The sequence below is a fragment of the Chelmon rostratus genome, chromosome 20, assembly GCF_017976325.1.
Source record: "Chelmon rostratus isolate fCheRos1 chromosome 20, fCheRos1.pri, whole genome shotgun sequence".
NCBI lineage: Eukaryota > Metazoa > Chordata > Actinopteri > Chaetodontiformes > Chaetodontidae > Chelmon > Chelmon rostratus.
Window position 1 is genome coordinate 17,337,813 of NC_055677.1, and position 27,339 is coordinate 17,365,151.

Below are 27,339 nucleotides of genomic sequence, written 5' to 3' on the forward strand. Positions count from 1 at the left end.
CTACTACAGTATAATTTACAGTGAACTTGGTCTGATATGAGGACTTCATTAATTTTAGTTGTGAATGAAAGCTGCATGTGTTCACTTGTCTGTTCTAATAAAAAACAAAGTGGACATTTTTTGTTTGTGTGTGTATGTGTGACCCTTTTCATTTGCGCTGTTGCTGGCACCTGGTAGGCTCTTGTGATCAATCTACAGCTTCTTATCTCACATGTAAATCTGTCCAGTTCGTGCAGAGGACGAGAGGGATTCAGTGGGCGCAGTTATTCAGTAAATATAATGCAGTCTCAGCGCTTTGGAGGAACCTCATCACCACCCTCCTCCCCCCTCTCCTCCTCCCACAGAGGATGCAGGACGGAGCGGCTGGTCCTGGTCCTGAGCTCTGACTCCTGACGGCACAGAGAGGTGGTCGCGATCATCACCGCCACGGGCACAAATCACGCTCTGGGATCTGATTTGTTTTGCTTTCTCTGGTCCCCCCACAGCTCATAAATCCTTTCTGTTGACTCCGGACAAACATGACGGAACCCGCACTCGCACATTTGGGATAATCTTTAATAATGGTTCGCTTCAAATGTACATTTCCACGGAGCTGCAGCTGAGGTTTCATTCAAAGTCCGGCTGGATTCTCGCAGCGTGATGGATACAAATGTGTTCGCACTAGTGAAACTTTTTGTTGTTGGGGTATTGGGTGAGTATGGATGATTTTTCTTGAATTTTTCATTTGCACAACACATGTTAATGACTGAAACCTCAACACCAAACTCACCCAAGTAGTGAGCACATGTAGAAAGCAGCAGAAGCACACAACAACCCTGCTGTTTTAGCCGATTACTCACTTTTCCACTATAGTCACATAAGTAGTATAACAGTATATATATCATACTATTCTGTAAGTGCTCCAGTGTGTTATTGTGCATTTATAGCTAAACACTGTGCTTGCATCTATCACATTATGAGTCCCTCAGTGCCGCCCAAGTGTGTTTGGTTTCAAAGTGCACATAATAATGGCCTTATCTAGATTTCTAAGAAGTATGAGCATCAATCACATCTCATAGCGCATGCATTGAATGGGGGATATACAGTGCTGTGCCATGGCATCACGCCCCAGTGCACAGACCTGACCTATATCGTGGCCAATGGGAATTTCTGGATCTGGCTCATTAACCTGGTGGTACAGGGGTGAAATCATGTATGAATTAATGTTTCATGTGGTGCGAGGGTTTGACTGGTGAATGTGAAACACGCACACGAGTTTCACTGCTGTCATGTTTGCATCAGTGCCGGAGTGACGCCGAGCACTGACTGAGCCAAAGCACGAATTTAGATAATCTGCTGTGGTCAGAGTAGTCGCAGCAGCAGCGGAGTCGAAGCAGTGCTGTGACTTAGTGATGAAGAGGAGTTCAGATGTAGAGCTGGTTTGCAGCACTCTTTGAGCTGCTGAAGCTGGGTGAGCGCTCTTAGAGAGCAGTGGCTGAGCTGATATTTGGTCTGACACTGACTGAAATGACCTGGCTTTCCTCCATGTGGACACCAGGTGATACTGGATTTCAATTTCAAGCTCTGTCGTTCAGAGAGACGCCTAACTAAGGCTCTTATCAACAGAGGACTGCTGCTGTTTACCCTCTGGAGAGGTAAGCCTGAAGGTGGATAAACAACATAAGCATGGACCCAACACACTTTAGGAAGAATTTTTTGCCTTTGCCAAGCGTGCACAGTAGACAGGAGGATGTCGTCCATGTCCGGCCAAGACCTTCAGCCTGGACTCCACTGGATCTCTGCCATGTAACAGCTGTGGCCCTACAGCACTGTAAGGCCAAGCAGAAAACTACCTCAGCTGGTCCTCCTTTGAATTGAAGCATGTTTTATACTCAGCCCAATGCGGATTCTAGTAGGATGGAAAGCAGACGAGGAAATGATTTATGTGTGATCAAACTGCCTCTCATCTGTGTTTCAAGTGTCCAGAAATGACAAATGGTGTATCAAAGCAATGGAGGTTACTGTATATTCCCATGCTGTCGAGAGAAGCAGCGGTTTCCTGTGATGGCTCTCGTCTAGACGAAAAGAGTTTCCCGGCAAGACCCCCCATTGGGAAGAAGAGAGTTGGAGGCCAGATGGATGCAGCAGAAACTGGAGTACAAGGCCCCCATCTGCATCGAGTGATTCCCACTGACTGTGAAGCATCTGCTTACCCCAATAAACAGCTATTCATGCACTCTCACAGCGAGGGAAAGTGCCTTGGGGTTCTTCTGTTCCGCTGCCATCTGAAAAAAAAAAAAAAAACATTGTTGTGAAGAAATTGTTTTTGTAGGATGCTATTCATAGACCTATGGTGAGATTTCAGTGCGCTGAGCTCATTTCAATGCATGTGGCTGACGTCCATATGCTGTTTCTTTTACACGTGGATGTTGTTTTGCACGGTGGTGTTTATCACCTGCGCGTTCCAGGAATGAAATGCTTTCAAGTTTAGAAATCAAGGCAAATCATCTGTTAAGTGAAAAAATGTGAGATGATACTTTCAGTCAGACAGTCAGGGAGAGGGCTGGTGCATCTTCACACAAATTCTGCTTTTTTAACAGTGTGATCGGCAGAAAAGTTTAACAATTGTATTTTCAAATCCAACAATGAATGTATCGTGGGACCAAGCATAGAGTGCGTATCCAAAACCTGATATATCTTATTCCTCTGTGTCATACAGCTCCATTGTTGTCCAAAAACTATTAAAAACACATGAGTCAACCACACCATTACGCTGTTACATCGGCACTCACACTCACCCACAGACACACACACACACACACACACACACACACACAGGTCACCGTCGTAAATGATAGTAGTAATAATAGTGCCCACCAAATGCACTATTTCCTTCTATTTGAGTTGCTTTATATGCATGACATTCTTCATATATGTTCACAGTTCATCTATTATTCTGTCATCCTCATTGTCCCTCATTGATTTTACTGTGTCGGTCTATTCACGTGACATCTGTTGCATGGTTGTCCATTCTGGGAGAAGGATCCCTCCTCCGCTTCTCTACTTTGAGGGGTTTTCCCTTGATTAAGTTGATTTAACATTTAATCACTGTCCAGTTAAAACCATATACATCTGGAAAATTCGATTTTTTTCCTTTGTGGGTTGAGACAGGTCTATTTCTTCAGATGAATAAACTTGAGAAAAACTGAGAAAACATGTATTCATGAGATTTTCAGATGAATGGGCTTGAGGCTGAGCGCAGCAGAGGGAAAGTATTGCGACACATTGTTAGTTTTGTTCTTTTTATACGATTTGTGGACTGTAACAAAAACACAAACTATGGCAAGCCTTATTCTCTGAAAAGACACAGTAAGAACAACACCCAGACGTGTGATCAGAAGTTAGATGGACTCAGAGGAGGGAGGTTCAGTCAGAGTTTAGAAAACCTGCCATCCCACAAGGTTAGAGAGTTTGAGTAAAAGCACCATGCCAGGTCTCAGGTGGCATCTTAAGAATATCTGTGATTTATAGACCAGGTTTAGAATGTACCTGTCTTATTCTGCCATGTTACCTGTAGACCTGTCATTGAAAGTCAACATTTGGAGTTAAAACCAGTGCAAACGTGCTTGGTGTGTGACAAAGCTTGTAGTTATACAGGTAAAATGTGTTGCTGATTCACGGACACTGTTACGTTACTCTGTAGCTCAACTGCAGTGCGAGCATGTTAAGAGCATTATTAATCTTTCAGTTGCTTGTTAAAGATTCATGCACCAGGAGGGGCTTGAACTTTGTCTCTTCGCTCATCCTGCTGGTATCACACGCTAATGCTGAGGTCTTGCTCACTGCAAGTGTGTTTCTAAGTAAGCACCATATGGTCAGCAGATTGCAGAGGCATTTTACACTTTACAGATGCACCTATTAAGTAATTTCCTATCTGTTATGACTAGTATTCAAACTGACCTCTCCTTATTTATAAGTTTCAGGAACAAAGGTATCAGAAGCTGCAGTGTTTTTCCATCAGTTTAGATAAAATTTCATCTCATCTACATTGTGGAAACACACTGTAAATAATGTTGTTATTATACTTTGTATAAAGTGCAGAATAATGAACTAAAAATAAGGCACGAGGAACACACACACAAAAAATCTGAATTCTCATATAATTTGTCTGAATCGAACAGACCAGAGATGAAACGATTAGTCAATGAATCGTTTAGCTGGTCATCATAAAATCAGTTGGTAATTGTTTTAATGATTTAGTAATCCTTTAAGTCTTTTTAGAGCAAAATGGAAAACGTTCATTGGTGTCAGCTTCTTAGATATAGATATTGACAGTTTTTAGTGTTCTATAAGAGTAAACTGAATATCTTTGGTTTGTACACACAAAAACAGACTATTTAAAGATTTCAGCTTGGGCTTTGAGAAATCATGACTTTTTTTTACTGTTTTTGTGACCATGCCATTAACTGATTACTCAAGGAAAAGATCAGCAAATGAATCAATAATGAAAAGAATTGTTATTTTAAGCCTTATGGCAAGCTCTTATGATGCTATTCAGGCTTAAGAATTGCTGCAAATAAAACAGATTAGTTGTTAGTTGGGGAAGCAGCAAGAGGAGGAGCCAGGCACTCATTATCTGGTCTTATTTTGAGGAGACTTCATATTCGGGTACAGACCCTCAAAGGAGAAGGAAGAGGCGGAACTGGAGCTAAATGGTAGTTAGCTGTCTCTGACAGAGACGTGGTTTTCTGTCAAAGGCCTGTCACATTTTAAATCCAAGAATAGAATAGGTGGAAATGAGCACCATTAAACTCAGTATTCAGTTGAATGCGTAACCTAAAATGGAGTCTGGATACTGAAATTAATGATAGATGAAATTGATCAACAATGACGGGAGAGGGCCACGCGTGGTCAGAAGTCATTTTATTTCGAGAAAACAAAACATCAGTTCAGTTGTGCGGTCAAAAAGCAATTTTCCACAGCAATGACAAAAAAAAAACCAACAACAAAAAAACGAGACATCAGACACAATGCAACGAATTAAAGCCGTCAGACGAATTGAATGAGGAGAATACTCGACACCTCCGTATCAGTCTCAGCTTACCAGCCTCTTAGGCAGTAATCCACCGCTCCCTGTGTGAATCAATTGTTGGTCGATACTTTAAAGCATGCTGAGATTTACATTTAATTAACACTCAAGCAGCCTTTTACATTGAGAAACAGATCCTGACTCATGTCGAGGTGTTAAGAGTGCTTTGGGAACTGAGGAGAGCCCTTTGTTAACATTTCCTCACCAAAGAAATAGTCTGAACGTTTATTATTTTTTTGAATGAGAACAACCGTCAGTTTTGAGTTTGGGCAGTAATGCAGTATTTAGGGACTGTGGGAAAATTATTTGGGTAGAGGGGTTAGGTGTTTTTCTTTTTGCTGACAGGAGGGTCGTCAAAATGTTTGGGCAGAGTTAATTTTACCTCCCCAGAGCACTGGAATACTCTGTAAACTGGATGCATAATTTTGCTGTTTGGTTATTTCAGCCATAGTTTGAGCGTTTGCTAATTCCACTTGTGTTGTGCAATTTGGTGGCTGTATGAAAAGTCCAGTAATGACTCCAGTAAAAGGAAACTCAACCGATTTATTATGTTTACAGGTCTTGGGTAGTACATCTCCATGTGTGATGAAAGTTGAATAAAGCCTTTTGTGGCTCCAGAGGGAGCGACGCGAAGTCGGATGAACCGCCTCAGGTGATGTCACTTGAGTCAGCATCAGCTGGGGGCTAACGACAACAAGTTTGAAAACAAACAAAAAAAAAAGAAATCCGGAGGTGTGTAGTTAGAAAGAAGTGAACCCAGATCTCTTAGCTGCTCCTCATCCCTGCATGAGGCTGCATTAGCCGCTACTGTAATAACACGCGTGAATCTCAGACCAGTCCAGTTGCATTTTGGGTAATAGGTGCCAGATTTTGACAAGGAAGAAGAATGTATGGAATGAGAAAGAAGAATAGGCCACTGAGTTTGACCTCTCTGCTGTGTTCAGTCTGACTGGTCTGGTACATGCAGATTGACGCTGACGTTATCTGCCCGCTGATGACCCTTCATTCAGGAATGAGCGGGTTGTTTTCAGACACGGAGGGCTTGTAAGCTTCACTGTGGTGACGGCACATCTGGAGCACTAACACCGGGGCTAATGTTAAGCTGGCTGTTGATGGTTGGTCAATACCTCTTAACTGCAGGCAGGCTGCTTGTTAAAAAGGTCATGTTTTCTATTTCTACCCGTGTTAAATGCACAAGATGTGATGTGCAGGTGCGGAGGCTTTTGACTTGTTTAAAGGCAGCTTTGACCACTGGGCTGAGTAATGAAAGTAATGATTTGTGTATCTTATTACTCTTGCTGTTGAACAAAATGTAAAATAATTTTCAATGAATTAATAATATGAGTAATTGTCAGTTTTATGGTTCATGTATTTTAGCAACAGTTTGCTCTACAAGAAATACACCTGCAGGAGGCAGACAGCATTTATTCATGCATAGACATTACTTGGTTATTACAAGGTGAGGACAATCCAAATTAGTGTGAGATTGTTGTTACTTTGAAATGAACACTGTACAGGGCAGCAAAGAGAGACACTTCCACCAAAGGGCTCCAGCAGTGTTGTTGCAGTTCTCCCTGGTGTTGGACCCTGACAAAGAAGTCAGTGAAGGTCTCAGATTCATTAAAGCCCTTATAACACCGCTGTCTGTCCTCACCGCCTCTGACACAGTGTTGCAATTTGAATTTATCTCCGCCTGTCTCCCCCTTTGCTTCCTCGGCTGTCTTTTCTCTTTCACCCTTTTGTCTCTCAGACAGGCTGATGAGCAGCTTGTTGGCACTGTCCTGACTGCCTCCGAGGCAGAGGTCTCTGGCATGCCTGGTCAGACGGCTGACAGAAATAAAGCCCTTTTGCTCAGTTCCTTTACATGCAATCTGTTTAGGGAAAGGGTTATATTTCATTTGTTCCTTTAGTTGCTTGTAATTCATGTGCGATTAGACGCTGAATGGATTTTGACAGAAACTGGGAGGGTGACGTATCTCGCCACTGAGTCACTGCATTTTCTAAATTACTCTGATTGTTGGAGGTAATTCGAGCTGAAAGATTTGACCATCCCTTTATACATGTATGTGTTATATCAGACTTCAGTGGTCTCACCCTCCATGTGTCTGTCTGTCTATCTGTCCATATGTATATCCATCACATCCCTGATGAGATTGTGGCCGGAGTTGGAGTGATAATGCATTCCTCTGCTGTGCTCTGGCTTTTATCACACAGATTGTGCCAAGGAGCAGTAATTAATGGCCAGAACAAGTTGACATATTTATTACCAATTGTCGGTGTGGGGGACTGCATTACTCACAGGGATAAAGTGTTTACTGCTGCTGTGTTTCAACAAGTTTGGACATTTAAGGAAAAGTGCATCAATTTTAGCTGTCATTTTGACTAAAGGAGGCAGAAAATTGAGGCACGATGATGACGCAGGAAGGACATCCACAGCAGAGTGAACGCTTGTTGAGAACTTATATCATGGTGCCGAGCCTGAATTTAAACAGCTTATTTATCTGAGGAGAAAAAGGAGCCCATTTCAGTCGAACCTGTCTTGTTCTGTGTAGCCATGCGACTGGTATTCCTGTCCGAAGCACTTGTTTGTTTGATTTTTTTTAATAAAAGCTTGCATAAAGGGGATAATTAATACCTGCCATTATGTTCTTCCAAACAACAAATGTTTGCTGTTTGTTGGATGCAAGCGTTCCAGCGGAGCTCGTTTTGTGGTTTGTTGAAGAGGGGGCGATTGCAGAGTGGCTTTAGGCCGTTTCTGGCTTTCATCTATTAGAATTAAACACTCGTCTAGAGTTGAAGAGTGCACGGGGGAATACTGATGAAAGCCTGAGTTGCGTGGCCTCTCGAATGCTGTTTTTCTGGTTAATTATCTTTGTTAACAAGGAACGATCGGGAATTCAGAAAGTGTGCTGATTCTGCCAATTCACTGTGTTATAATCGCGTCCATGGTCCTTATCTATCAGCAACAGCCTGTGCCGTGCGTCTGTGTGAGCATGCAACAACTTATGCTAATATGAAAACACTTTTTTTGGAAAGCAAATGGTAAAAAAACATTTTTGACACGATTTAATTTCTGTGCTCCACCACTGACAAAATGTTCATGAGATGCTCAGTGTAGCAGAAACTCCCACAAACAAGCCATGATAGCTCGTAGACAGATGGATTTGCTCCACTGGGGCCTATTCCGCTAAAGCTTGGCTGTAATTTTCCTCTCCACATGGCAAATGGACTGCATTTATATAGAGCCGTTATCCCAAAAGCCCTTCATGGAGCCTCACATTCACCCACGATATGCTGTTGAACACCAACTCTGCAATCATAACCCCCCCCCACTCCACCACCTGCTGCTGTCACCTCACATACATACAAACAGCGTAATGGGTTAAAAAAAAAAGAGCGATTCTCTCCGGAAAGTCCCCCATCATGGATTCCCTCTTCTCCGCCACTGGCATTTTATTTCTGTCTGTCTCCGTCATGGTCATCCAGCGCCCCACCTCTTCTCCTCCCCCTCTTCCTGCTTTTGTTTGCCAAGTACCCAGAGTTCCCCTCTGTCTTGCACATCTGTGTCATTCTCCAGTCTTCTCTTCCTCTCCCTCCTCCTTGACCCCTATAGATCTCCACACATGGAAGACTCCACTCAGACAGAAACAGCCCAGAGAAGGCGAAGTGTGGATTAATTTGATCCGTCAGAGGCCAGTTTAAAAAGAGAATCTGTGGCAACATGTATTAAGATATAAGAATGAAATATTTTGCCTTTAGTGTAATATTTGCCCCCCAGACTAACCTCCTTTGTACAACTTCTGATTGACTTTTTCTCCCAACGTCTCTCTTGTTCCCCTCGCCTTCACAGAGTTTCTGAATTGATTCTTGTTCGCCTCACCTGGCACATCAGGAGGTGAATAATAATCACCCAGCAGTCAATCACTGCCACCTTTCCTCACTGTGAATCCCAACAGGCTTGTTTTTATAAGGAAGCCATTGCTTTTGTCCGTGAGCAAAATAACTTGAAACCCAAGCTGAGGACATTTTAAAAAGTCACATCGTGTGTCTGGCAGTGCTGCCTCTCCTCTGGCTGTGGGCTTTTTCAGAAATGTGATAAACATCTGAAGCTTTTCATCAAGGCTGAGGCTTCAGAGCAGCAGCAGCAGCAGCAGCAAACAGCTGGTAGGTGAGGTTTAAACGTCTTTCAGTCACTGACAGATTACAGTGATGATCCTAATCTGTGAATTTGTAATATTTGCTGACATCAGCTGGCAGACATGTTTAAAATTGTGTCAGACCAGACAGGCTGCTTTCACAGACTGTAATGCTGTAAAACATATTAGTGCTCCCCTTCACACCACCCTCTGCAACGTTTATTAATTAGTGACTGAAGATTTGAATCCTGACTGCTGCAAAGTTAACTCTGCTGGGATACTGAGAGGGATGAAGACAAACAGGAGGAAACAGCAACAGTGTAAACCTGTGTGCTGAAAATAAAAGTACATGGACTCCAGTCCAAAGTAGGAGATAACAGAGAAAATCCAGAGAAACATAGAGCCACTATTTAGCTGTTTTTGCAGATAGTCTGATATATAGCTTACAAGCTATCTGTACGGCTCATCATGACACTTAAAGCTGCAGTAATCATCTCATATTATATTAACAATGGATTAAATGAGATACATAATGTGATAGAGTTGCTATAGTGACATAGCCATAGAGGATTATCTCCAGACTTTGGGGTTGCCCTCAGCTCAGAGCTTTTTAGCATCATTTAGCTGATTGTCCAGCATTAGTTTTAGCATTATCAGCAAAAAAAAATCTTAAATAAACCCACTGTACACTACCTGCCCATCACCAGACAGCAGACAGCAGGTAGCGCCCAGCAGTGGACATAGTGGAGCATTTAGCTGCTAAAATATTGGACTTAATTACACCAGGTGGACGGGAACATGACCCCAAATGAATGCAAATGTTATTAGCCATATCAGCTCGATAAGGTCATAACACATGTAAGTCAATGTTGTGTTTAAAGCTTGTAGCGCTGCCACCAACTGCCAAAAGACAGAAAGAAAAAGAAAAGAAAGTCTTTCTTGGGGATATTCATATCTATTTCCAAAAACAATGTCTTAGTAGCTCAGGATACTCCACAATCCTCACTGTCAACTGTATTTCTACTGCATGGAAAAAATGGTAAAAACGTTTTTTTTAATACCTGATATCAGGCGGCGAGAAGTGACCTTCAGTTTGAAGGAAGGTCCTTCATGACCACAGCTACAGAAAAACAGTTTTAAAAAGAATTTCACTCGGCTAAGTTATCAGTCTGTGCCCGTGAAGAGTTTTGTTACCCGTGATAAAGCCTAAATGCTGCCTTAAAAACTTTTCAATCCTGAGAAGAAAATGTATTTTCAGGGGTGGAACATTGCAGTTTTTGGACAATAGTAGAAAAAATATAAGCCACAGTACAGAAGAGTGAATGTCCTCTGCAGTTGCAGTACAAAGATATTGCTACTTCAAATACTTTCATTAGTCGAACCCTAATAAGTATAAATGAGTTGGTGCAGGGGCCATAAATACAATATGTCTACTCTAATAGTTTATTATTAGCTGAAACACTGACCAGTTTCCCAGACTGAGCGAAACTTTGTCCTCGATTTAGTTTTATTTGCTGTCTTACAGACAGCTACACTTTATCACAGCCCCAAGAAGAATCTGCTCAATATTGTTACCCAACAGTTTGCTTTCCGCTCTCTTTTTTAAACCAGCAGAGATCCAGCCTCATGAACAAACAATCCGCAGTGATTCTCGGGCGACCGAGGCAGGTCAGTGTTGCTATCACAACAACATCCTCTCCTTGCTGTTTTGTCAGATGGGGACGCCAGGGAGTCCTCTTATGGAAGACCTCTGCCACAAGGTTGTTCATCTTCCTGTCAGAGAGCTTCTGCTGATAACAGGGATGACTGACAGTCTATCACTGTCTGTCACAGGGTTATTAATGCTCTAAGGTCAAACGGCTGAGAGGCCTGTGAAATCAGTGCTGCAGCTACTGCCTTCAGTTTCTTTCATCTCTGTCCAGCTTTCATTTTAAAGCTACTGCAACATTAATTGAAGGTTAACATATTGATTTTGACATGTCAGTATCTGTATCATAAATTAATAAGATGAGAGTAGGAATGACCAGCAGTCTTTGGGGTAATATATTGCTATAGAGCACAAACTGATGAAAAATTCCATTCATGCTGGCATCCTTTCCCAGCAGGAGGAGCGGAGATAAGTGGCGACATCCTCTCTGTGGCAGGAAGAATCTGGGAAACACTTGTGCTAACGTGTGTGTGAGGTTACCAAGCATCTGCTTTTATGTCTTCATCATGCTTAATTTGATTGAAGTGAAGGTCAGATGAAGGGCTCACAACTCATTAAACAATGGTAATGATGGATCCGCGAGTTATTTGAAGCATTATTCAGATGTGAAATTGCATTATAGCTGCTTGTGCGCCCACATCCTCATCGCTCTCCAGCACATGGCGTTCACTTTAACTTGACTTCTGCTTGCTCTGGTTAAAAGGACTTCTATTCAGTTGCAGGGGAGTGAAAATATTCCTCCCAAGCAAGCTCCCATTTATCTATCAGCCTCAGTGACCTCAGCTGGATGACCTCAGTCATTGTTTGGGGAGCTGTGAATTCCCTTAGATCTGACTGGAGAAAGAATAACACAGGAGAAAGGAGTAGATTGTACAGCAGGTTTTAGTTAAATCATCTTCCTAAAAGTATTTAGGTGATGTTTTTTGTGACGTAAAAGCCATTATCTCAAGTTCCACACCCTTAGTAAGTTGTTTTATTGTTGTTAAAAATTTTGTCAGTTTTCATTCAACAAATCTGCTGGTCATTGCCTCGAACATCTCTTTTGACCTTTACTCTGTAATAAGGTATCCATTCTATTCCTTGCTTCCATCTGGCCTGATAAGATGTCATCTGCATTGCAAAGAGAACAAACATTTCCTTCAGAGGGCTGTCTTCTCATTGATCTCGCTCACTTGCTTTTGCTGCAGATGGTGAACGCGGGTGGCGGCCGGTTTGAAAGCCAAGGGCTCATCTTCAAAGTATCTCCAAAGAGCAGAGCGGGAGGTCAGGGTTTTATTCATGAGTGCTGTGCTGTTTGCAGATGAAAATGCGTTTCAGATTTAGGCGGACGTGTCGGTTTTTTGCTCGACTCACCACACATGTCCTCAGTTTGTCGAGAGACACCAAGGTGGTCCACACTGCTGAGACGCTGTGACTTAAGACACAGTTTATTATGTCACCTTTGACATCAGACTCTGCAGTGAGCATGTGAATATAAACTGACCAGTGTGCCCCAGGGTTCTGCACTAGGACCCTTACAGTTTTGCATATTAGTAGATAATCTTTGCAAATGCAAAGCAGCATTATTTTATGGTGACAAAATGTTATCTATGTTAAGAATGTACAGCTGGACTTGAAAGTCAGAGCTGAATTTACATTAGTTTTAAAGGACCTGGATTGTTCAGTGCTTTTTCTTCTAAGCTGATTGTTTTTCCTTCATTTTACAGAGATGGAAAGTCATACTTTCTTATGCATCTTAACTGGATCGTCTTAGCCTGACCAAATAAAGGGAAGAGTGGGAAGAATACATGAAACCAGTGCCCAGAAACCCCAGCTGATTTTTGCTTTGACCTTGGTCTGTCTATCTGTGTAGACACAGCAGAGGACAGATGGTGCGGCAGGAAGAGAAAGAGACAAAAGGACACATAAATTATTTCCCTTTTTAATTTCTCAGATTAGATTTTAAGCAGAGGACAGTGTATTGCTGTAGGCATAGATACAGAGTCAGACAAGACCTCCTTCATATCCTGCTTGGGATGCATTATCGCGTCTTTCCATGTGTTTAAACTAACAAACGATTTTTTTTAGCATCATAAAATCAAAAGTTGAGAAAAAAGTGCAGCCAAGTGCAAAAAACTTTTCCTCTCAAATGAAATCCGACCGTCATTATGAGCCCTCCTCTGGCCCGTCACCGTAACTCATTACCTTCCTGTCCTGACGACGAAGATGACGAGGCAGACCTGATATCAGGCAGAGATTGTTTAACAAGCCCTGCCACTTGTGCCTGTGAATTGAAACTGTTTGGACAGTGCTGCTGGCAATTCATCTACTTTCTTTCATCTTCCATTTTCCTCTCATCTATATTTATCTTGCCAACCAAACAGGCAGTGGATGACAGCCTGACAGCGTGCCAGCCGAGCAGACATTCGACTGGCACGCTGTCAGCCAGTGCGTAACACTGACATACACCTTGGTTTAATTCCCTCCTACTTTAAAGGACCTGCATAATTCACAAGTTTGCTGCTGTTTTAAAGCAGCTCCGAGGTTACATCTCAGTTGACTGGACAGTTCTAGTTGTATGCAAAAGATTGTTTAATGATTATTGCTTGTATGTACAAGCATCCAGCTCAAAGTGGAAGTTGTTTTTAGTGGATTTCATACAGAGGCTTGAAGAAAGCTAATAGTTGCAGCCTTTTGGCGTCTTTCTAATTTTAAACCCCCACACGCAGAGAATCTAATGAGTATCCTGCAGTATGGGTAATTCCTTCCTTTATATAATACATCAAGGAACAAAAAAACAAAACAAAAAAAACAAAACAAAACAACTTAATTAGGCCAGTTTTATTACATCTGTGGTTTCTGCTGGTCTTTTCAAGAGTCAGTTATTGCTCTATGAAAAGCAGTATTCACTGTATTTTCGAATTGAAAGCATGACAAGAATAGAGCCATGTACAATTTTACTCAAATCCAGAGAGGAGCTTGTTGAATAAGCTATTAAAATGTTAATCTGCCAGCACTGCCTCCACCACTGCACTGCCTCCACCGTGTTGTTTAAGAAAACGCCCTTGTTCATAATCATGATTGATCCAATGATATCATGAAGAGCTGGGCTTGATCCACGCCACGGCCAGCGCTGCCCACGGTGGCTGGCGAAGGCTTCGTCAGCAGCGCTGTGTGTGTGACTTGTCCCTGCTCTGCCGCTTGTTTCTCAGCAGCAGCAGCAGTCACGGCTCTGTGAACCTCAGCGAAGAGGAATCTGATAAATGGTATGAAAATACATGAGTAGCTGGATGAATGAACACATCCAGTATGAAAACCTTCTGTCCATGTGTGACCGACGGGAGATTTAAGGATTCAGTCGTCTATAGAACCCAAAGATGAAAGTGCTGTTGAAAGGAATGACCTAACATCAAATTGATTACTTTTTAAATGCTCAACTGACATTTTCTTAGACGTGAAAACACCTTATGAGGCACGCATGTCGGCCATCCGTCTTTCACGGTTCAGCTCATGTGATTTAAAAAACAGCTTTCACACAGAGTTGCTGCAAATGGACACTGAAGATTGCTGTAAATTGAAAAGACACCGCACAATCTACAATTCACAGCCATCAGTCAGCTGCAGACAAATTGTATTGCTGCCATCCATCCTCTCTGCAGAGGCATGAGGGGAGAAGGCTCTTACTGGAAATTTATAGGATATAGTTACAGTTAGGCTGAAGAGCTCTGTGCAGATATACAGTACATTGTGTATGCAAACTTTAAAGCTGAACCCACAGAGAATTATCACCTGGCTACCTGACTATTAGCTAACTAGCAGTTTTTTCACATGAAGTGAAGCAATGGTTATTTATTTGTCACAAATGACTCGGCCATTAGAATATATGCAGTGGAGCGCCTTGCATGCAGTATTATTTAATCATGTAAGAAAGCGTGGGTGTGCCTCCTCCCACGCGCACATGCACGCTGTCTGCGTTCCCATAAAGCCGCTGGAGTAGAGTTAGTTTCAAACGTCCCCCTGCTGTCGCGCAGAGCTCATGCTGAAGGGAATCCTGCTGCTAGATTGTTGTTACAGGTTTTTTTCATCAGCTCCCCCGTTCTGCTTGTGTTTATTAATAACTTAGAGCACAAACAGTTGGCACCAAGGATCTTTGGAGGGTTATTTTGTCAGCAGCGTGTGAGAATCATATTCTAGCGAGAATAAAAACAGTATGAAAAGAGTTAACAAGCTTGTTGTAGCGGTGTCAAAAAACACGCAACCTCAGTTGATTTGGAGCTAGAAATGTACTCATCAAATCAGCAGCACTGCAAAACAAAGGCAACTCTCATTCATTTGTTCTGTGCTGGCATCGTATCACATAATTATTTGGATAAGATTGCGAGGAATACTGAGAACAGGCAAACACAGACACCCAAACCGCGGCAACAAGCCATGTAGTGGCACTGTGGGAGCAGATTTACAGCATTTTGGTTTGTTCATCCAGCAAATGTTTGCTAATCTGGTCATGCACTTTATAGTCCAAGAATAAATGTTACACCAAAACGTACTAATGACTTTTATCCATTTCCATTCTTAACCTGCAACTTCGCTGGTTATCTATGTGTGAGATCTTAATCTGTGCTGCCATAAAAATGAGATTTTGATCATTCTTTATCTTCTCTGTGGTTATTATTATTAATGGTTTCAATAGTGATGCTAATTCAAAAGCTTTTAGAATAGAAATCTTGGTGAAATGTGGAAAACTGAATGACCTTTTGAACATCTCTGATGTGCAAATGTTGAAATTTGAATTTTAAGCATCATAAGATCGCCAACTTCTTTCTTTGTATTGCTCAGTTCTAAAATAAATAATAACATATGAGCATTTGTTGCACCCACATGTAACAGTGACCTGTGAAAGCAGGATCCCGCAGAGCTCGTGCGAACTTAAGCGGTTTGTTATCAAAGGACGCAGGTGAGATATTTGGTTTAGCTGATTCCTGCCACACAGAAGCTTATGTATTTGATAAGACGTATTTATGTTGGATGTTATACACGAGATGTTATTTTTGGACTCGCCTGCGTGGAGCTTATTGTCGGGAGAAATGAAATGCCCGTGGGAACCAGAGGGGCTGAACGCCAAGTTTTGAAGTCAGAGATAAGAACGTTCAAAGAGTGCAATTTTTAGAGTGCACTGTAATTGTCAATTTGATTTGATGTATTGATTAGTAGACTTGAAGGCAGAAGACATCTTTGTGCTCCGACTGCTCGGAGCATCTAAGAAATCTTGAGAAACGATTTTCTGTCTGTGTGCGTCTTTAAAACTCTCTTATTCCCTTTTGAAGAGATGGCAGGAAGTGGATTTAATGTCTTGAGAGAACAATACAGAAAAAGATGAGCATATGGATTTGACCTTGTGACTTCTCACTGTAGCTTGGGGATTCGTTGACGGCGCCCTCAGCTGTCTGTTGATCTTGTCCAATAAGGCTGAAGGTGACTCGGCTGTCACCATCAGAGCGCCTTTTGTTCTGAAGTCCCTGTTATTGCTTAAAGTTGGTAATAGAAAAGCTTTTACTAGCTTATGAAACACTGACAGGAATTCTGTCCGTTCTTGTTCTTATTATGCTTTTGCTGAATTTTTGACTGCAGTAGTTCAGCTCAACACATTCTTGCCCAGCTCCTGACATACGGATGCTTGGTCAGGACCCCTGACCTGGATAAAACACTTGTTACCCCTTAATTGTCATTTTTTCAACGTCTGTTTAGCAAAGTCTGGGTACACTTTCAAAATAAAGCTTACAGAGAACAATGATAAACACTTTACACACCAACAACTGCTTGGTTAAGTTTAGGAAAAGATCTATGACTTGGCTGAAAGTATGTTCCTTATGTAGATTAAGTTAGCTTACATTGCTTCACATTCAAAAGAAGGCAATGGTTTTGCAGGGGAGGTGAAGCCTGGTCTCCTGGATGAAAGTCTGTTTGTCCCATCCAACCACCCTCTTGTTCGACATCATTTGACATGTTGGGAGTCCTTCACATTGAAAAATGAGGTGAACAGGATACACTGTGCCTTAAAAAGTGACGCCAAGGGGTCCTAAGCGCCCAGATGTGATGAGCTGGTAGTGAAAAATGGTTGTTCAGTTCAGTTCTCTGATGGTTTTTCAGGGCTTTGGGTATACAAATCAATAACTGGAGGAGAGGTAGATGAGAACGGTTAAGGCAAAGATGGAGGAAGAGGGACAGTTTTCCACTGAAGTAATTTAACCCAAACATATTTCTAATTTGAGTTTTTTTTTTTGCTGACTCTTGTTTTTTAAAGAGTCTTTGTAATCAGGAGGATTTTTCTTTCCCCTTCAAAACTAGTTTGACCTGAACCTTAAATTACAGGGTGTATCATGACTCCCAAACTGAAGAATCATCTTTGACCTTTCTGAAAGGTCAGGCTTCATTTGTTGACACAGTTATAAGATCCAGATCACAGAAATATGTAACTAGCGATTACAACAATTTTTAACCCTTTACATTTGACACCAAAACGACAGCTTTGTATAAAGTCTGGTTCATGGGGTTTTCAATGCTCACAGTGGTACTTTTGAATTGGAGAAAACACCAGCCAGCTAGCTTGGCCCCCTGACAAGTTTACACTAACTAAACTTACAGATGTAAAGTGATAATAACTGCTTCACGTCTTTGGACATAGCAAGGTTAGCTGTGTTCCCCTGTTTTCCAGCCTTTATGCTAAGCTAGCTGTGACTTCATATTTAGCACACAGTACCAAGAGTGGTGTCCAGCTTCTCATCAACTCTTGACAATAAAGCTCATTTCACAAAATGTCTGGAAATCTAACTTTGTTCCTTCGATTTATTTTTCGGTCTTGTCATAGTGAAATAACGTCAAACCCAAATCATAGCCCACCTAAAACAAAACCAGGCCAGAATCAACTCAGATACTTTTTTGTTCTATGATACTTAAGTCAAACACACGAGGTGAAACAATCTCATCCCATCACAAACACTCCACCTCAAAACATCCTTGCATGCTCAAACAGGGAAGTCTCTATATTTAGCACGCTAACTTGGTAACAGTCTTTGTCCTGCAGGGCGTCTTCAAACTGATTCTCTGCTTTGTGAGCGTGCCACTTCAAAGGGAGACCCACCTTCCTGTGCAGCAGCACGTTTAGCTTTGGTCATTTGTAACACTGTGCTGCAGTAACAATGAGCTGCCGTGGGCAAGAGTTTGGATTAGATGACGTTCTGGCTGCCTCTCTGTCCCTGTTTTTCTCTTTCCTACCTTCTTCACCTCTGCTGGAGGTTCATGGAAAGTCTGAAAACAAGAAAGAATATCAACACAGTCGCAAATAATGGATTTGCTCAGTCACGACAGCGTTCACACAAAGAGAGTATCCACATGTGTCTGAACATGCTCTGCTTGGCTTTTGCATTCCTAACACACAACAGGATTACTGCAGGACCCAGCGAATGATGGGCTGTCAATACTCACCTGATAATAAAGTAGGGCAGTGGTCAGCAGCCTTTTCCAAACAATCACTTTTCATATGCAAGTATAAGCTCTACCTCAAAGATCTACTGTTCAGAAATATTAAGCCTCAGGAGCATTGCTGTTTCTTTGCACTGTATATATTTGACTGTGAACAACATGACATGACTATTTTGACACGTTTTGCTAAGGGGAAACTGAGGCACACTTAAGGCACAGCAAGGCCCCTCATCTGCTCCCAGAACCAGCCTAAAGGACGCACCTCCAAATGTGAGAGATGGAACAAGATGAAGAGTCTGCAGCCACGTTAGCAGGCTGCAGACTGTACTTAGCTATACAGCAGTGCTTTGAGCTAAATGCTAATGTCAGCATGCTAACATGTTCACAATGATGGTGCTAGCATTTACCATGTTCACCATCTTAGTTTTAGCATGCTTACATTTTCTAATTAGAAATAAACACAAAGCACAACTGAAACCGAGGGGAATGCTAGTTCTGCAGGTATTTGGTCATAAACTAACTGGACCTGAATTCAACTTGAAGATGGCGTTGATGAAAAGTCAGTGTATTACCAAAGTGATTGACCCTGAAGGGAACATGCAGTACGTGTTTGTGCCAAACTTCATGGCAATCCACCCAACAGCTGTTGAGACATTTAGTTAAAAACTAAAACTGTCAACCTCATGTAGACACTAGAATGAACGTCAAGGGATCACCAAAGTCATTGCAATACATCATTGGGACCATGCACATCTGTGCAAAATTTTGTGCCAATTCCGGCAGATGTTGTAATATTTCACTGGACAAGTTAAAACATTGACTACTAAGGGGACCACCAAAGCAAGAATCATCCTCTTGGGGAATTTCATAATGCATTCAGAGGTTGTTGAGATATTTCAGTCTGGACCAAAGCGGTGGACCAACTGACTGGCGGACGGACTAACATCACCATCCCTAGAGTGAAGCGCTAGCATGGCTGAGAATACTGTAGAGCTCAGGCAACAGGTCAATAATAGGCTTGGGATACTTACACCCTGCCAACTCATGTGCATGTAGTTTCCAGGATAGCATGGCTGAAAGTGAGCAGTGACATGAGACATGAGAGTTTATTCTTAATATTCAGCTGAAATCAGGATCTTTCCATAGCCTTGAAGTGTTTTTGTTGCTTAAACCTGATAACCGTTGGACACAAACGGTGGATTCAGGTGTCACAGTCCTGCACTTTGTAGACCCGCCATACACCATTCAGTTGTATATGATGGTAATTTTTAGGAGACAGGGCTGAATGAGGCTCTATGGATGTATTCTGATTCGTGATGTTTTACTGAACAACTTTGTGACCTCTACAAAGGCCGGCAAGTTCATCAGCCGCTCTGTTTCCTCTGCAAATTTAGATATGAGAGTTTTAGCGTTCAGTGAGGACATGGGCCACAGGTCCGTCATAAACAAACATGACATCTGAGATCACAACAACCATGGGACAGAAGATGGAGCAGTAAACTGAGAGGGCCGAAGGTCACAGAGAGAAGCAGAGATGTTTGTTTGTCTTGCAGAAAATGTAAAGTTAGACATAACTCTTTCTTACTGAATATATTTAACTTGTGGGAACTTAGTGGTTTAGCTGTCAGTTCCCTCTAAATGACCTCTTGTTTTGTTTCTTTACAGTCAATGCCTGGATGATGAGAGGGTTGTCAGGTAAGCATATCCATCCATCCATCCGTAACATTTAATAAGATAAACTGTATCAGTCTCTGGGGGAAACTCAGTCATTGTGGCAGAAAGATAGCAACAACAGCAAAGACTGTGGTAGTGACACATATTGAAACTGACATTTCCACAGCTCCAAGAACAGAGTGGGTGAACATAAAACTCATGATGGACTGTTTGAAAAATCTAAGTTACGGCTTTCTGACAGACCATAATGAGAAGAAGAAAAATGTCACAAAAATACGTGCAGCACACAGCTCACGATTAATACAAGAACACAAGTCAAACGACCAGAGACATCCATCTTTGTCATGTTTCATTTCAGTTATTCTATGAGAAGAAACGCACGCAAAGCAGGGTGCATGACCTTTAAGCGCACCGCTCTCTTCTTCTTTGTGTCCTCTCAGCCACTGACAGTTTCAACATAGAACCCACTCCCCCCCGGCCGAGGAGTCCCTGCAATGAATCCCGTCTACAGTGGGAGGTGGAGGTCTGCGGAGAGGAATTCAAACGGGACATGGGTCACATAGATCCACAGTACTGGTGTAACCTCACACACTTCATCAGGTATGACCATGTGTGGTGGTTCATTATCACGTAGAGAAACTGAGTCTAAATAACAGCTGTGTAAATGTTAGTGATGCGGGGTTTGGCCGAGTGGAAACAGATCAGGAGGTTTTAACAGTGGGGAAGTCCGAGCTGCCTTGGGCCATATTGCTTGACCTTCTTTGAAAACTGGAGGTTGTGTCTATAATGGGAGGAGAATATAAAGTTGGTCTGAGTGATGATAATTTAGGTAATGGGCCAGGAGAGCTCATTGGCTAAAGCTGCATACTGATGGATAAAAAGAAGTAAGGTTTTAAGCAAAAATCTGAATCTCTGTGGCATTTCGCATACCCTTTTGAGACGGTCCCTAACTTCAGCACGTCCTTTGTCAAGCTGCACAAGGTGCAAGCTTGGCTTTCGGATCATGAGGTAAAAATAAAACCTGTTCTGCAAGCTTATTGCCTATTCGTTCACATTTTGGAAATTTGACATCTCTGTTAGCAGCTCCTCTTTGAACAGCGACCAACTGCTTTACTGCTGACACTAAAGAAGAAGTCTGAATCTGAACCAAGCTCTGAAGTTCTGAGTGGATGACAAACCAGTGGGTTGATGATGGTGGTGGGCATCTGTTCAGAGTTAATTATTCTGTTTCAAGTAATGTCTTCATTTACGTCCCCTCTGCACCCTGCATAGGTATGCATTTGTCTTCATCACATGTAGCAGAGACATTCATTTAGACACACACCCACACACACAAGCAGTTCAGTCATAACTGCATTTTGTGGAATTTATCAATGCCTAACCTGATTTTGTTTATTCCCAAAATGGATTATCAGCAGCAGCACACGCTCCTACTCCTTCTTTATGTTCTTAAGGAGATTTCGACACAAAAGCGTGGAAACAACTGTACCCGCTTGTTTCTCGAAATAAGTTCTGCTGTTCCATGAAATGGTTTCCGTATTATTCAGACTCTAAAACTGGCCTGCAGCGGAGAAAAGCATCCCTTCTCCTTAACGGGGAGCTCATAAATTCTGCCTGCTGGCCCAAAATGAAGTGTTGATATTGAGCATAGTAGAGAATCTCCTCCACACACATGATGCGACAGATTTTAAGAGCAAAATCTTCTCTTTACATTCGTCACCTAGAGCAGCGTTAATTTGACAATGACTGAACAGCAAACGTGCTTTCAGGAAACCACACTGATAGCAGCTTTTATGAGTTGCTCCTTGTCGTTTTGTACAACCAGAGGAAAGCAGTGAAAGAGAGAAGACATCTGGACACTGGAAAGTCTCCGCATTTTTAAATTCTTTATCTTTATCTGTTAGTTAGTTGTCCTGTCCGAATGCTTGAAATTTGTAGTTTTTTTCTGTTGTCAAACCTACTTAAAAAAACATACTTCGACTGATAGAAAGACGGTAAACCATCTCAGCCCCCTGCAGCTGGTTGGATGTCTGTGGCTCGGAGGACAGCTGGAGGTTTGCTTCTCAAAACCAGAGCTGTTTTCAAGAAGCATCTGAGCCCCGACCACCCATCTGTATCTATCTTTATCCAGATTTTCACCTCATTCCTTCCTCTCACCTTTGGCCCCTCACGTTTTTTCCTTCGGCTGCAGAGCCAGAAGGGGAGGGAGGGAGCCATGAGTCTGGCCTCTTGCACAATAACATACACATGGGAGATCCAAATCGACGTCAAAATAGTCATCTGAGTCACAGATTTATGGGAAAAAAAATCAAAGATTCTGAAAACCACTAGCATCATCCATCCCTTCTCTTTTTTTCTCTTTCGCCATCATTTCTTTCCAGGAAAATCTGACAGAGCTTCATGCTGTTTTCCAGTGATGCAGCATTTTAAGCGTCAAACATTCACACATTGATTTATTTCAGTGATTATCGATTAAAGGGAAAGGAGAAATGTGAGATAAAGTTAAGCTTTGAGATAGAGTTAACCATATCAGGAGTAACCATGTCAACAACAACCAAACAAGAAGCCCTCAAAGCCAGATGGACTTTAGGCGCTCTGGTCAGGGTGAACATCTGGGAGGCCAGTTACCAGTGACTACCACCTAATGGTCTGGCTGTCAGCTGTGGGACCAGGTCTTTGTTTTGCAAGCCACAATAAAGGCTAGAATCTAGAATAATTTCATTTCAAAATGTAAACAGCAGCAGCATAATAGTGTTAGTAAATCAATGAATATCATGAATACTTTATAAATTGTGTTCATTTCTTTTGCACCTTTATGTTCGCAGACTGACGGAAATGAAGAATAAATAAGAAAACATGGTGCAGTTGTATGTGAAATTAGGTGAAGGCCCTTGTCGAAGCGACCAAAGTTAAAGCTGCTGCATCCGATATTCTTGGACCAGTGGATCACAGGACTGCTTGTACGTGGAGGGTGTTGCTCATAGTGGCGATCCCACAGACAGTTATTTCTGCAGTTTCCCTTTAGTATCTCTCAGCTCATTGTTTTTGTTGTCTTAAAGCATCCTTCCCAGATGTAGCAGGCAGCTGCTTTTTCAGTGAAAAGGCTTGCAAGTCAGGTTCACCACCTGTCCAGCTCCAAATGACAGACGGACAACACAGACAGAACAGAGTGGAACATTTAGCAGCAACAGAAACAACAATTCTGGACTTACAATCATGCGACGGACACAAACACGAATCCAAATGAATACTAATATTTCACCTTGCTGGATGTGTGAATAGGCAAGGATTTGCTAAGAAGTTTGCTACAGCAACTTCAGAGGTAATAATTGTCAGTGGTTTGTTCAAAGTTTGTTTCCACTGGCCCCAAGTGGTCCAAAAAACAATAAAAAATGTAATAAGAGTGGGAATTACATTGAAAGTGAAGTAATCGTACATCAAAGAAGTGCTGCTGATGTTCAAGCAGGCCTCCACTAAACTAAACACTGGCCTGAGTTTCTGCTCTGTCTCTGGTACTATAGAAGAGCTTCAAGTTGTAGATGATAGAGTTAAAGTTCAATCACAATGCAAACCGTTGCTGTTAAAATTAAAGTCCAGTGGTCTTTAATTTGTCATGTCGAGTCAGAAGTAATTGAATTCATGGCAGGATCCCTCTAACTGAGCCGTCTGCCTGAAGACAGCAGTTCTGCTGGCTGCACGACGTGCCAGCCTGTGGTGGATTTCACAGTGAAGATTCATGAAGAAAGATTCATTCAGACCTGCCAAGATGAGGTCAAGCTGAAAATGCTCGTTTACAGAGAGATAAATTGAAGATGAGTGAACCTGCTTCAGATGGTTGAAGGCACTTTGATTGTGTGTTTCTGAACAGAGGTGCTATTGTTCAGCATTATCTTTCACTGAGTCTTCTTTCTTTCTTCACTGCTGGTTTCAAAAGAAACAACATAACCCAAGACTGTCCATCATGCCTATAAATAGTTAAGGCTTTTTAGATCTTTTCACATGCTGTTTGGGTCTACCTGGAGTCCAGGATGGGTAATGGTGTAATGTCTGGGCTCTGTTTTTCACATTTTGCTCATACTCTGCTGTAGTAGTAATGCTTACTCATCCAAAACGGAAGGATGCAAAGAGTCAGAACCGCCTTTAATCAAAATCTGATCTGTCAGCGATGTCTGAAATATCAGATGGGATTGACAGATGAAAGAACATACACACAAAGACCGTTTCATAGCTTAGATCTAGTCAGAAGCACGCCATGACTCGCCTTTCCAGGAACTCTGCCTGCATGAGGCCCTATTTTCATGAGAGAAGCGATTCCTTTGGATGTTTCGTGTACGATGCATAATTCACATGACTGTGGTGGATACGCTGACTTTCTCAGCAGCAGTTTACCTTGGAGCCTGGAAGAAGGTGATAAGACGGCCAGAGGGAGGGGAAGGGAAAGAGCTAAGGCACGAGGGGAACCAGAGAGTGGTGAGAACGATCTGGCTTGGAGAGCGAGGGGCCTCATGTTTAAACAAGCAGTGACCCCTGCGAAGCTTCCTCCGTTTGACAAATGAGCCGTGCCTCTCTGCAGTGATAGCTGCTGGCCAAACACTCAGCCAGCACGACTGTTATTGTTTGAAATGAGTCGGTACGAGCTTGTTGGGACACACAATGCGGGGTATAGAGACCACAGAGAGACTGTGTGTGTGTGTGTGTTCGTGCATTTACGCACTTCAATCATTTACTTTTAATAGCATATTGATTTTCTGGCCTGAGCAGTTTGCAGCTCCAGGAGCAGCCACTGTTGTTGTTTGGAGCAGTAGAACAGGGGAACTGTGGCGGTTGGTATTGTCTGTGCTGTTATTTTGAAGGTCCATTTCCTGTGTTCTGTTTTGTGGGCTGTTACTTTACGTTTTGTTTTCCTGAGGCTCCCCTCCCCCCCGATGCGTCGAGGAGTGTTTGGGCACACCTGAGTTCACTTCAGGAGATTAGGACGCCTATTTAACCTCTGCGGAGTGACTCCTCGACGCCAGAGTATACTTCCACGTACCGTGGTATCAGTTGGTCTCAGTCTCCTGTGGTATAGTACGTTTTGATAGCTTGCTGAACTTTTTTGATTAATTGTTTGTCTCTTCTCTTTTTGTTCCAGTGCCTCCCTTGCCCACACAGCCCAGCACTCTCTGGACCTCTCTGAGTTCGTGTTTTGTTTGGACCTCACGCTGCCAGCGATTGTTTCAGTTATTGCCTGTTGTTGCAAAATAAACTTTTGTTAACCTTCTCCGTTTCCGCTCCTGGGTCTCTCTCTGCACCCGCCGTCACAGAATACTCTGGCCCAAACATGGACCCAGCGGATTCGGACCCCTTTCGAGCGGCGCTCGCCCATCAAGGACTACGTCTCGGCCAGCACGAGGACATGCTGCGGGGAGTAATGGAGGCAGTACAAGGTCTCAGCGTCCAAGTCCGTGACCTCACCGCTTACCTCAGCCGCACGGACACCCGTGGCTCTCCTTCCTCCCCAAGTCCCACACCAGCGCCACCCCCACCGGCAACCGCTGCAGCCCAATCTACCTCTCTGTCTGTCTCTCAGCGTGAGCCGTATGTGCCGGCCCCCGAACCCTTTTCAGGTGAAGTTGGTAATGCTGGGGGGTTTATCTTGCGCTGTTCACTAGTATTTGATCAACAACCCCTTAGTTATCCTTCTGATAGAGCTAAGATAGCTTATACAGTTAATTTGTTACGGGGCAGGGCAGCGCAGTGGGCTACAGCGTTATGGGAACAGCACTCCCCCATTCTCTCGTCTTTCGACAGTTTCTCGAGGGAACTTAGTCGTATTTTTGATCATTCACGACAGGGGCAGGAAACTGCTAAACGCCTATTCTCCTTGGCGCAGGGAGCGAGATCAGTGGCAGATTACTCTATTGACTTCCGTATCGCAGCTTCAGAGAGCGGGTGGGGGGAGTTAGAGCTACGAGGTGTTTTCTTACGGAGTCTTTCTAGTGAGTTAAAGGACGAATTAGCTTCCAGAGATGAACCCGATTCCTTAGAGTCATTAATCTCCCTCGCCATACGCATAGATAACCGCTTGAGAGAAAGACAGAGAGAGAAAGCCCAGACTCGCCTCTCTCATGTTCACGAGCCAGCTTCCCTCGCTCCCCCTTCAGCCAGTGGCGGATCCTCCGGCCACTCCGCTGCTCCCTCCACTTCCTCCTCTCACCCTTCGGAGCCCATGCAGTTGGGTCGGGCCCGTCTCCACCCCAGCGAGCGGCAGCGACGTTTCAGCCAGCGGCTCTGTATCTACTGTGGCCAGGGAGGTCATTTTCTCGCTAACTGCCCTCAGACGCCAAAAGGGCAGGCTCACCCGTGACGGAGAGCGCACTGGTGAGTCAGACATCCCCTAATCCCAGCTCTCCCTCCCGTATTACCGTGCCCTCCTGTCTGCTTTGGGGTCGTGAGTCGCTTCCCATGAGGGTTCTGATTGACTCAGGGGCAGACGAGAGCTTCATCCACACCGAACTAGCCACCCAGCTTAAGCTCCCCCTTGAATCCCTCCCGGTGCCCAGAAATGTAACCGCCTTAGACGGCCGACGTATAGCTCAGGTCACTCAACGTACGGTCCCGGTCACGCTCATAATCTCTGGGAATCATAGAGAAGACATCCAATTCTTCGTCATTCCTTCCCCTCAGATTCCCCTGGTGTTGGGCCTCCCCTGGTTGCTTAAACATAACCCCCAGATAGACTGGACTACAGCTAGTATCTCCACCTGGAGCCCATTCTGTCATGCCCACTGTCTTCGTTCGGCCAACCCCTTTTCTTCCCGTGTTTCTCCACCACCTCCCACGCCCCCTGTCCTTACCTCCGTGCCTCCCGAGTACCATGACCTAGCCCCTGTGTTCAGTAAAGAGTTAGCCCTGTCCCTGCCTCCTCATCGCCCCTACGATTGCTCCATAGACCTCCTCCCTGGTGCTCCTCTCCCTTCTAGTCGGCTGTATAACCTGTCACGCCCCGAGAGGGAAGCCATGGAGACATACATCCAGGATTCTCTAGCCTCTGGACTCATCCGCCCCTCATCCTCTCCGTTAGGGGCTGGCTTCTTTTTTGTTAAGAAGAAGGACGCCTCCCTTCGCCCCTGCATCGACTTCCGTGGACTTAACGACATCACCGTTAAGAACAGGTACGCTCTCCCTCTCATCGACCCCTCCTTCGAACCACTCTGCTCCGCCACCATCTTCTCCAAGCTTGATCTGCGTAACGCTTATCACCTCGTCCGGATAAAGGAGGGTGATGAGTGGAAGACAGCTTTCAACACACCGTT

The 27,339-nt window shown here is 43.4% G+C and overlaps 1 protein-coding gene across 1 annotated transcript in view; it reads left to right on the forward strand.

The window, feature by feature from the left end:
- Nucleotides 1–414: 414 nt before the first annotated feature.
- LOC121624112 (receptor activity-modifying protein 3-like) overlaps nt 415–27,339 on the forward strand; it is a 35,042-nt gene continuing 8,117 nt past the window's right edge. Inside the window, exons 1-3 of the mRNA XM_041961726.1 lie at nt 415–691; nt 20,036–20,065; nt 20,485–20,644. Of these exons, the coding sequence (XP_041817660.1) occupies nt 640–691; nt 20,036–20,065; nt 20,485–20,644 (242 nt within the window). The 5' untranslated portion in view covers nt 415–639. The remainder of the gene's footprint in view (nt 692–20,035; nt 20,066–20,484; nt 20,645–27,339) is intronic.